We start from the raw sequence: 12,907 nt of genomic DNA, 5'->3' as shown, positions 1-12,907 counted from the left end.
AAAAAAAACACCAAACTATTTAAAGAATTCTTTCCTTTACCACAGAAGTGCAGTAGGTGTAAATAACACGAACCAGCTTGTTTTAACATCAGCAGAAAAGTTCTGAAATGCAACCCAGAACACACAAAGAAGTTACAGATTTCTTTTTTTCTATATACCGCAGCTGGTCTCAGAGAGATCATAATTTATTTAAGAGGTCATCCTTCATCTTTTCTACCACTTTCTGGAATGGAAGAACATTCATGCTGTATTAAAGGAATTACCTCGGTTTTTCCACTGTTGGTTAATAGAAGTAAAAAAAAAAAAAAAAAAGTACTGTTAATGCTTTGTAAACACTTTATTATTACAGTAATTAATGCATGGTGATCGATGCTTCTCTCTGTATTATTTTATGTGTAAATGGTGCAAAATCTATAACTGGACATGAAAGTGTAAATAAATGATTTGTATAAGATTTTGCAAATGTCATTCTCATTTGACTTTTGTATAAATGTGCAAATAAAAATGTATTTCTAATGCTAAGAAAATACACTTTTATGATTGAATAACTATATAACAGCAATACTGGAACAAAATATAATACATACAGAAAATAAAATGACAGTCAACAAAATGCAGGAAGTTTCAATGAAATGGTCCCAGTGTATAAAGTTTGCATTCTGCAGAATGATAAATATAGCATAGAAATTAAAATGGGTTGTAAACACAAAAGTACATTAAGAAAGCATTAGAGTAAGCCGATTATAGGAAAACACTCGACACGCAGTTGAAATTTAAAATGTAAAAACTTTCATTGCCCAAGCACAAATACTGTGTACTTTTCTGCGTGTCAGTGATGTGTGCATGTCATCCTGATGACTCCTAAAGCACACAGCAAGACATCTGAGGTGCACAACTGACACTTGCAGCCAATGAAAATTTTACTGTAATAAAGTTACACAACAGGGGGCAGCGCAGGAAGGAAAATGAAAGTGTTGAGCCTCACCGTCACCGACACCTCGACGGCCAAACTCTGCGTGTGCCAGAATGGCACACACCAAGTTACCGCTGTCACCAGTGAGGAACAAAGAAACACATACGTCAGCGGACACGTATAGAAAGCTACAAAAACACATTGAGCTGGTGGTGCATTTCAGGTCATGAACCATTCCACGGCGCCTCACTACACTGCCCTTTTCAGTCATTTGCATCAAAAGTAGACAAACGTGTCTCTGCACAAGCCAGGAATGGAGCGAGAGAGCCTGATGGATGCGGAGGCTGCCACCAATTACCAGCTGGAACTCACTCTGGGTTAAAACGGTCTGTAAGTACAGACGGTGAAAGGGCGTTTCTATTACGTGATGTCACTGGAATAAGTGCCTAAATTTATCCAAGGCCACAACTCAACAAATGTGACTGTGACTTTAACATTTTGAAGTTAACATTTGGAGGAACTGTATCATAATTTGCACATGCTTACATAAAGTTCTACCTTTGAAGATCAGTCAATGTTCAATGGACAAACAGAGGCTGGAATTCAGTTTGGTTTGTTCCAGGTTGCATCTGAATGAATCAGACTGTTGCAAGAGCTTTTACAAATAACCACGTTTTACTGAAAGGGCAAGTTCAGTTTTTAAGAAAGAAAGAAAAAACTTCAGTCATATTAAGACACTGTTACAAATCAAGCCTCTCAATCGAGTGTTGTACTTGTATTCAGCGATTGTGTTATTACATATTTCTTAAAGGTTTGAGTGAGAGTCAACTGGCATCCGTCTTACAGCTCCAAATAAACCCCCCCCAAGCACATTTTGTTCTGAACCTTCCACCTGCATGGTGTACTTAACATGTCCTAGTATTTTTCCTATAGGCTTTGGAAAAGTCTGGGCATGGACCTTGCAAATGGGTAAACCTTAAAACATGCAATACCACAATAATTTTATGGTGTTATTAAACATGGAAAATCTAACTGCAAAAAAGTCTTAAATTAACAAATTAAAAACTCCGTCTCTATGATTTTGGATAATAAATCAATAAATAAATAAAATGAAAATGCACTGCAAAACAAAACCTTCTTTGTCATCGGCTCTGCCCGTTTCCCTTCCTGGTCAGCGATGTGTGCTATGACCACTGTCACTTCATGCACAGTACGCACTAGAAAGGCTGCTAGGGCCCCTCAATCAAGTCCTCTGCTGATGTAGTTGTAAATTTCTGTGAAGGACCTTCAAACTCTTATCAGAAGTAACATCATCTGGAGGCACAGTGCCTACTTAACAGACTGGAAGGAATCTGCTGCTTTATTTCCATTTATATTGAGACTGCTGCATCATAAAATCATTTTGTTAGTGAAGGAATGCTTTTCATTAATATCTATTCAGTGTATTGCATTTTGTTGAGAAATAGTGACTATAAAACACTGCAACTGATACTTACTGGGCACAGAGCCTCCTCTGTTTTTACAGAAATAAGTTGACAGTGATTTTAGGCTGTGACATACTTTATTTTTGATTACAAACTTCAAAGGTGCTATGAACTCTTTTTTTTTTTTTGTAACTAGATATCTTACTTGCCCTGGACGTTACACCGCAAACAAAATTTCTCTCCTTGTCCACTCCTCCTCAAACTTCCATCCTCCACACAGAGCAGAACAATTGGCAGTTAAGAGCATTTTCACAGGTTTAACAGTGTTCTATATGGGACAGACGTATGTGAACTCAAGCCTGCCTGTGGTCTTAGTCAGGGGCAATTTTACACTATAAATGTTATTTTTGGATGTACTTGGTGAAAAGTAGCTTTAATAAGCCATCTAAAAAGGTTCAACAGCTATGTGTGACTACTCAGAGTACTGCTGGCTCTTTATTAATAGGGAGGAACAATAGTTGCACTAAAAGAGTGCATGTATAGCAAGACCGAGAATGTAAATGGGATGGAAAATCTCACAGCACAGAGGGAGTGTTGCTTCACTCTCTGTATAAGACACCATTAAGCTACGAAATATGATGGAAAATAGTTGTTGGCTCCTTCAATAATGTTTAAAATTCCATTCCTTACACCTTTACTATATTTTTATGACACCTGGTGACACAGTGTATGTTATAACCCATTTGAAATAAAACATGCTACCGGTTAGTTCAGTAACATGAGCTGAAAGTAAAATTTTGCGTAGATGGCAACAGCCTTGTATTTTATCGTGGTCAAGAGCACATCTGGAACTCGCTGTGAGGATCGTCTACCTGATAAGACACCAAGTCAAACCATCTGATGGTGTCATTTCCTCTTCAGACATCTCTCTTGATAACACCCTGGATTTGCAGTCGCCAAGGTGGAAAATGGTCTGTGAAAATGGCAGATAAGGCTTAGGAATGTTTCAGATGGCTTGGATTTGTGGAATAATGTTTTAAAAAAGCCCAAGTGAGGCAGGAGGCCCCATCACCAATCGGTCATCGCCCTCACGTAGGCTCTGGAGGATGTTCAGCTCTTCTTATCCACAAGAAAAGGCTGCAAGGAGAGACGACTGGAGTGCTTCACGTACACATTGCCGTCTTCCAGCTTAACTTCATACACCTGTTGCTAAAACAAAACAAAGAATGCAAAAGCAAAACAGTGAGATGATTCAAAACCCAGAGGAGTCCAACACAGCAGGTGAATGCATCAAAACATAACATTAACTTTTTAACCATACTATAAATTTCAGTTTTCACAAGACAACAATTAAACTAATTTTTCTGCTGAGCTTGATGTGAAACAGTAATGAGCACAGGTTTTTTTCCTCCTGATAATTCCCCTTTTGTTTGATCACTGACATCATCGTGCAGAACGGATTATAACAATGAGTAATGGAACAGGAGATGTTTATGAAAATTGAAACAGATTTTTCTTTTGAAAGAGTGAGACACTTGAATGTGTTTTTTGGTTCTTCCCTCTAAACAACACAACAGAAAATCAGATATGAACAAACAGAACACAGCATGATGACAATAAATCAAAGTGATGAGCTTTTATTTCTCTTTGTGCGCAAATCATTTGAACTTTTTGACAGAAATGAAAGTGGACAGTCCGCGATGTTGACATTAAAGTGTTCAGGTCAAACTTTATGAGAGGAAGTAACATAAATTAAACAATAAAAATGAAGATGACTGCGTAGACAGTGATAAATTATGTCTACTATCATATTCACATTATACAACCCCTGGCAAAAATTATGGAATAACCGGCTTCGGAGGATGTTCATTCAGTTGTTTAATGTTGTAGAAAAAAAAGCATATCACAGACATGACACAAAACTAAAGTCATTTCAAATGGCAACTTTCTGGCTTTAAGAAACACTAAGAAAAATCAGGAAAAAAAATTGTGGCAATCAGTAACTGTTACTTTTTTAAACCAAGCAGAGGGAAAAAAAATATGGAATCATGAAAAACAAAAGAACGCTCCAACACATCACTAGTATTTTGTTGCACCACCTCTGGCTTTTATAACAGCTTGCAGTCTCTGAGGCATGGACTTAATGAGTGACAAGCAGTACTCTTCATCAATCTGGCTCCAGCTTTCTCTGATTGCTGTTGCCAGATCAGCTTTGCAGGTTGGAGCCTTGTCATGGACCATTTTCTTCAACTTCCACCAAAGATTTTCAATTGGATTAAGATCCGGACTATTTGCAGGCCATGACATTGACCCTATGTGTCTTTTTGCAAGGAATGTTTTCACAGTTTTGCTCTATGGCAAGATGCATTATCATCTTGAAAAATGATGTCATCATCCCCAAACATCCTTTCAATTGATGGGATAAGAAAAGTGTCCAAAATATCAAAGTAAACTTGTGCATTTATTGATGATGTAATGACAGCCATCTCCCCAGTGCCTTTACCTGACACGCAGCCCCATATCATCAATGACTATGGAAATTTACATGTTCTCTTCAGGCAGTCATCTTTATAAATCTCATTGGAACGGCACCAAACAAAAGTTCCAGCATCATCACGTTGCCCAATGCAGATTCGAGATTCATCACTGAATATGACTTTCATTCAGTCATCCACAGTCCATGATTGCTTTTCCTTAGCCCATTGTAACCTTGTTTTTTCTGTTTAGGTGTTAATGATGGCTTTCGTTTAGCTTTTCTGTATGTAAATCCCATTTTCTTTAGGCGGTTTCTTACAGTTCGGTCACAGATGTTGACTCCAGTTTCCTCCCATTCGTTCCTGATTTGTTTTGTTGTGCATTTTCGATTTTTGAGACATATTGCTTTAAATTTTCTGTCTTGACGCTTTGATGTCTTCCTTGGTCTACCAGTATGTTTGCCTTTAACAACCTTCCCATGTTGTTTGTGGGTGATTCTTTAACTACGGGCACTATTCAAGGATTCAAAGGAATTTTATTGTCATATCAAATCAATTTTATTTATATAGCGCCAAATCACAACAAACAGTTGCCCCAAGGCGCTTTATATTGTAAGGCAAGGCCATACAATAATTACAGAAAAACCCCAACGGTCAAAACGACCCCCTGTGAGCAAGCACTTGGCAACAGTGGGAAGAAAAACTCCCTTTTAATAGGAAGAAACCTCCAGCAGAACCAGGCTCAGGGAGGGGCAGTCTTCTGCTGGGACTGGTTGGGACTGAGGGAGAGAACCAGGAAAAAGACATGCTGTGGAGGGCAGCAGAGATCAATCACTAATGATTAAATGCAGAGTGGTGCATACAGAGCAAAAAAAGAAACACTCAGTGCATCATGGGAACCCCCCAGCAGTCTACGTCTATAGCAGCATAACTAAGGGATGGTTCAGGGTCACCTGATCCAGCCCTAACTATAAGCTTTAGCAAAAAGGAAAGTTTTAAGCCTAATCTTAAAAGTAGAGAGGGTGTCTGTCTCCCTGATCTGAATTGGGAGCTGGTTCCACAGGAGAGGAGCCTGAAAGCTGAAGGCTCTGCCTCCCATTCGACTCTTACAAACCCTAGGAACTACAAGTAAGCCTGTAATCTGAGAGCGAAGCGCTCTATTGGGGTGATATGGTACTATGAGGTCCCTAAGATAAGATGGGACCTGATTATTCAAAACCTTATAAGTAAGAAGAAGAATTTTAAATTCTATTCTAGAATTAACAGGAAGCCCATGAAGAGAGGCCAATATGGGTGAGATATGCTCTCTCCCTCTAGTCCCTGTTAGTACTCTAGCTGCAGCATTTTGAATTAACTGAAGGCTTTTCAGGGAACTTTTAGGACAACCTGATAATAATGAATTACAATAGTCCAGCCTAGAGGAAATAAATGCATGAATTAGTTGCACAGAAGAACATGTTCCCTGCACAATGAAATGTGTCTACTGCATTTAACCCATCCTAATTGCCAGTAGGAGCAGAAGTCACCATTAGGCGCCCGGGGACCAGCTCCAGATGTACATCCCTGCCTTGGTCAACAGCAGGGCTGAGCAAACCAACACGACCCATAACAAACAACACACACACACAACACATAGGCCGGCCCGGTACATAAACATATATATGAAAAGCAAAACACGAAGGAAAAGGAGAAAAAAAAAACCCTCATAGCTGCTGCATTACACAGCAGCAATGAGGAAAAAAATCCCCATCAGCACAGAAAAACAATAATCACACAGACAAAAACAAGGACACAGGACGACAACCGAGATTTGAAAAGGTCCAGTTTATCAGAACACTCCGGAGGCAGCCTGTTTGGTGCCGTCAACGGCCTTGTCCGACAATCCTGGAGGGGGAGGGGCAGCCCTGAGCAGTCCTGAGCACAGTCAACGTCAGAGCTGGAGAAGCTAAGGGGAGGGGGGAAGACCAGGGAGCGAGGCTTAAGTGTTGATCTTCTGAGGAGGTTTTATCACAGCGACCTTGAAGTGCAGCTGTATTTGGGGAAGCCAAATGAATAGCCAGATTAGCAGACGCCTGAAAGATTCCACAGTTCTAAGAACAGAGTGGCTCTCAATGCATCTGAATGTAGAATGTGGTCTTCACAGACGGTCAGAGCGGGTTTCCAGGGCTGCGATTCTATTCGAGATGTTTTCCAATGCGCGGTTAACCCCCGCCGACTGCACAGCCACTGCCTTCCCAATCGAATCAATCATGTAGGACAGCCTGGAAGGACCAATCAAAGCTGCTTCCACTTTCTTGATTTCCTGTAAACCAGCATAGAGCCCGCTCCACACAGCAGAAAGCCGGTCACCACCAAGCCGAATATGTACACATCTTCGACGTCCTCCACAGAAAGCATGTAAAGGCACATGACCTGCCATCTCCTCCACGAGTCCATCACGTAACCCATCACATGCATCCCTGCAGGACAGGTCGGGTCCTCCGCCCCCGAATGTCTTGTAGAAAAAATAGTGTCAATTGCGTTCAGAGACCACTTTAACAGATCCATTTTTGGCGTTTTCTAGAAGAGCAAAGCTGCAGCCTCACAGACAACACGCCACAGAAGCAGGAAAGATAAGGAGGGAGGGAGAAAAGTGCGTCCGTCTCGGCCGAGTGCAAGCTGGCAAAAAAAAAAAAAAAAAAAAAAAAAAATTGGCCTTGTAAATGTAATTTCCACCACACCATTGCCTTACAATATAAAGCGCCTTGGGGCAACTGTTTGTTGTGATTTGGCGCTATATACATGTGCTCTGATGTCACTGTTTATCTCCATAGAAACTACCCAAACAATCTTTCATACAAACTGTTTAAAGGGACATTACAGTGTTGTGGTGGAAATTACGGCAATAGTGTGGGACAACTACATTTTGTTTAAAAAAATCACAACAGTTGTATGACACTGAATACCCCAATTATGTTTTGATTATTTTACTGATATTTTATTCAGAGATATTTTAAAACATTAGAAAAAAACGTTTCTTTACCATTTATTTTTATCATTGAAGATCAAAGGTCTGGGTGTGGGACAAGCACAAAACGGCAATATTTGCATATAATGATGCTGAAAAAAGGTGAAAAAGTCATCATAGACTACTAGAACAAATTTCATAACATACTTTCATTGTAAAGATAACTATAAAAGTGTGAAATTTCCCTTTTTCTGTTTTTCATACAATATGATCAAAGGACATAAGTGCCCGTAGTCTAAGAATCACCCTTGTATTTGGTCCAGAGTTTAGACACAGCTGACTGTGAACAACCAACATCTTTTGCAACATTGCCTGATGATTTACCCTCTTAAGAGTTTGATAATCCCCTCCTTTGTTTCAACTGACATCTCTCGTGTTGGAGCCATGATTCATGTCAGTCCACTTGGTGCAACAGCAATCCAAGGTGTGATCACTCCTTTTTAGATGCAGACTAATGAGCAGATCTGATTTGATGCAGGTGTTAGTTTTGGGGATGAAAATTTACAGGGTGATTCCATAATTTTTTCCTCAGAATTGAGCGAGTCCATATTTTTTCCCTATGCTTGGTCTAAAAAAGTAACAGTTACTGACTGCCACAATTATTTTTCCTGATTTCTTATAGTCTTTCTTAAAGCCAGAAAGTTGCCATTTGAAATGACTTTAGTTTTGTGTCATGTCTGTGATCTGCTTTTTTTCTACAAAATTAAACAACTGAATGAACATCCTCTGAGGCCGGTGATTCCATAATTTTTGCCAGGTCAGTCGGGTAATGTTAACGATAAATGGTAAACAGTATTTATCACTCCATTTTTCATTTCACATGCATTTTCATCTCCTCCATTGTTATCCTTTATTTTTTGTTACTTTCACCCCTCATAAACATCGAGATGCAATTAGCAAATGAAAATTCAGAACCACAGGGGAAATAAGATAGCAAGATATATTAAAAAAGGCAATCTCAGCAAAATTAAATGGTGGGTGTTTGCAGGAGCAACAAACAAGACAATATAGGTTCAGAATGACTTTGAATGAGAGGATTACTCATCCTGGGCAGAGGAATGGACCCTGAGGGCTCTTTAGTTTTATCATCGGTTTTATGTAGACCCCCGCCGATAAATCAGCAAGCCCATATCAATATTGTCAATATGAGCTACTTAAGGATAAATCTGTATCTGCATTGATAATGGCCAATAAATGACAAAAAGAAACAGAGAGACAGAACATCAACTACGGCATGTAGTGATTTATACTTTAGCGCAGCCCATGTCACTGATGCATTAATTATTAAAAGAGCTCTGAAACATGATAACGTACCTGTTTATTCCACAATATTAACCTAAAAGCATACCAATCCACATTTGTATGGAAATGCTGTACCCATATCCAGGCTGCCTTAGTGTCACCAGCAGCAGCACGTGATGCCTAAAGCCTCAGTCCCACTGAATAATAAGCCATAAATGAGTCACGCATGAGTGTGTAGTGATTATTCGAAGAATGACCCACGTTTTCATCTATCACATATCCACTAGTAAGGTGCCTCTATGTGCCTCTCTGCACCCCGCATGTGCCACGTAGCAACCTCTAGTGAGCCACGACCGACCGGTCATTAGAGCCTCGAATGGCTCTTATCAGCCACACTAAGCCACGTAGAGCCACGCAGTGCCATGTAGTGTGACATCGGTGCACAAACGCACGTTTGGTCCTACCCTCCGCCCCTCCCACACTTGTTTCCTCATGGAGCAGGAAAGAGAAAAAAAGTGTCCAGATGAAACAGTCTTCTGTGATTCCAGAAGCGATTAGAGGTGTTTTCAGCATCAAAGGTTTGGCAGAAAATGATTATAATCCACTAAAAAAATAATTATTTTATATACAGTGTCCTGAGCACAGAGCAGGAGGAATTGTGTGCACAAGAGGGCAGTTGCTCCAAAAATAGGCTCTCAGGTCCTGCGTAGCTGCCAGGCGCTCGGACAATGGGCTTTCAGCAGCCTTGTAAGCACCACGCGCATGCCTCAAAAATCCTTGTTAGTTTTTTGGGGCTGATCATGTCATCAGAAACATTAAGAAATCTCATCAAATCTCTATGTAAAGGACAAGCGGCATGGTTTTGGACCAACATTGTCCTACTTTTGTATATTTGACATCAATCTGAAGGTCTTCTGATAGCACAAAGGACAAAAAATTGCCTACAATCTTCAGCCTTATGAAATAAAATCACTTACCTGGAAAGAGGATCCTGACCTCCCAGTTTGAAGGTCAAAGTTGTAGTCATGCCAAGGACAAAAGACCTGGAGAACACCATCAGCCTCCTCAATGTCCCCCTCACAGAGGGGGCCACCTGCAGAACAAAAGATGAACTTGCATGTACTGTAGACCAAGATGTTGAGGAAGACTAACACCTGAAACAGAACATTAATTCTGTCCACTGATGCCCAGTAAAATTGTGTTTTCGATAGGAAACGGTGTGCAAGGAAACAGTGGAATCCTCATCACACCCACACTGTTTAAAAAATACAAAGCCGCAAAGGCGGCAGATTTTGAACTTGGATCGTCCTGAAACATACCTGGTGAAAACAGTTTTAAAGCTGTTTTTTATTTTATTTTTTTCTGCTGGCACAAAAAAATGCTGGCGCCCGCCTGTAGTAAATGCTGAGAGTCTTGATCAGGTCAAGTCCCAGCTGGCAGGGGTGATCATCCCAAACTAGTTCCAGAGATCTCCTTTGTACATAGTTCGTACAGTATTTGTGTTCTCGTTCAGTTGATGCTGTCACGATGCTGCAGCTATACTCTTAAAGGGTCCAGCACATAAACCGGAAGAAGAAAAAGAAGAAGAAGAGGTTGTAGTTTCCTCAGTTTATTTACAGCTGTTGTGGACGGCTTTTGATGTTTACATTAGCAGTAAGTTCTCAAAAATTTCAGCACAGTCTGACAACACCATGGTCGGGAACATGCTGTGATTGGTAGAGCGCAATGATGCCATCACGTGACCCACTTTAGCAGGTCACTGGGTTTTAATATTTTCGTGATGAGTTTTTTTTTTTTTTTGCTATTCTAACCCTGTCAACTCTATCCATAACTCCCCTCACCCTGTCACTCTTTCCTGCTCCCGTCACAGCGTGTCCCGGACAAATAGCGAAAGTAAGTCTTCTTCCAGTCCGGGAGAGGACTTATTTTGGCTATGTGTCCGGAACATGCTGTGATTGGTCGAGCGCGATGATGCCATCACGTGATCCACTGTAGCAGGTCTCTGGGTTTGAATATTTTCGTGATTTTTTTTTTTTTTTTGCCATTTCTAACCCTGTCAACTCTATCCATAACTCCCCTCACCCCGTCACTCTCTCCTCCTGCTCCCGTCACAGCGTGTTCCGGACAAATAGCCAAAGTAAGTCTTCTTCCAGTCCGGGAGAGGACTTATTTTGGCTATTTGTCCGGAACATGCTGTGATTAGTGAAACGCTTTTGGATGTTTACATTAGCAGTAAGTTCTCAAAAATTTCAGCACAGTCTGACAACACCACGATAATACTGAGAAAACCAGTCGCTATAACCGTGATATGAAATTTCCATACCGTTTGGGCAGTGGCTATTCTTCCATGACTGAAAGAGGATTTGCTTTGGATATCTGTCTGGAAGAAACTGTGATTAGTCTGGAACACACGGTGAATGGTCGGGAACATGCTGTGATTGGTCGAGCGTGATGATGCCATCATGTGACCCACTTTAGCAGGTCACTGGGTTTTAATGAGTGATGATGTGATGAGGTTTTTTTTTTTTGCCATTTCTAACCCTGTCAACTATATCCATAACTCCCCTCATCCCCCATCGCTCTCTCCTGCTCCTGTCACAGCGTGTCCCGGACAAATAGCCAAAGTAAGTCTTCTTCCAATCCGGGAGAGGACTTACTTTGACTATTTGCCCGGAACATGCTGTGATTGGTTGAACGCGATGATGTCATCATGTGACCCTCTTTATCAGGTCACTGGATTTTTAATATTTTTGTGATGCGTTTTTTTTTTTTTGCCATTTCTAGTAACTCTATCCATAACTCCCCTCATCCCCCATCGCTCTCTCCTGCTCCCGTCACAGCGTGTTCTGGACAAATAGCCAAAGTCTTCTTCCACACCGAGAGAGGACTTATTTTGACTATTTGTCCGGAACACATTCTGATTTGTCCAGAACATGTTGTGATTGGTTGAGTGCGATGATGTCATGTCATGCAATGTTTTTAATATTTTCCTGACTGTTTATATATATATATATATATATATATTGCTATTTCTAACCCTACCATGCATAAGCCCCCCCCTCCCCCCGTCACTTTATCCTGCTCCCGTCACAGCGTTTTCCGGACAAATAGCCAAATTAAATCCTCTTCCAGTGACGGAAGAATAACCACTTCCTACTGTTTTATGTCTCGAAAGCACAGGACGGGGTCAAAAGTGAAAATGAGAAGCGCTGTTTGATGTGTTTTCATTCGGTTCAAAGAACCACAGACGGGCAAAAAAACAAACAAAAAAACACAGATAGATAACGCGGTTGTTGTCGTCCTCTTGAGAAAACAAGGTGTTAATGCTGATAAAATGAGGTTTTTACCGGAGTGCGAACAGCGAGCGTCCATAGCGAAGAACTGTCCCTGCACGTAGAACAGGCAGACGTCAGAGTCGTAGCCGCGGGAGGAGAACATCAGGCGGCAGCGCTTCTGGGAAAGCTCCGAGGCCGCGCCGATCAGGCTCCACGAGCCTCCGGCCGCCTTTTCCTTTTCGTGCCCGCCGCCAGAAGCCATAAAGACGGCGAACGGCCACACACGCTGGCGCTGCTACATGGCTGTTTGTCCGCTGAAAAGTGTTTGTTCTGTGAGCGTCATCCAGGCTGCAGCCGGAATCAGACACGCTACTCCTAAATGATGCTGATTTTTAAGCCAGAAATCATAATACCGTGTAAAAGCCTACATTTTTCAGTGGCGGTGCAAACATTGGTCCAGGTAGGGCCGGTGCCCCCTTTGCACTTGCGCACCCCTTAAATTCTGAAAATTACAGTGATTGGATCTGTGTAGATATGAAATAATTTACTGCACTGTTAAAGGGTTGTAAATA

General features: G+C 41.1%; 1 protein-coding gene across 1 annotated transcript; it reads right to left on the bottom strand.

The window, feature by feature from the left end:
• Positions 1-12,686, bottom strand: si:ch211-212d10.2 (uncharacterized protein LOC557710 homolog). Its single transcript, XM_034180281.1, has 3 exons — positions 12,408-12,686; positions 10,038-10,153; positions 1-3,546 (listed from the first exon to the last, which is right to left on the bottom strand). Exons 1-3 carry the CDS (start codon positions 12,595-12,597, stop codon positions 3,448-3,450), a joined length of 405 nt encoding a protein of 134 aa, XP_034036172.1. The 5' UTR covers positions 12,598-12,686; the 3' UTR covers positions 1-3,447.
• Between the last annotated feature and the right edge of the window lie 221 nt (positions 12,687-12,907).

Source organism: Thalassophryne amazonica, chromosome 10 (genome assembly GCF_902500255.1).
Source record: "Thalassophryne amazonica chromosome 10, fThaAma1.1, whole genome shotgun sequence".
NCBI classification, from domain to species: Eukaryota; Metazoa; Chordata; class Actinopteri; order Batrachoidiformes; family Batrachoididae; genus Thalassophryne; species Thalassophryne amazonica.
This window is presented reverse-complemented; position numbering and strand designations above follow the sequence as displayed.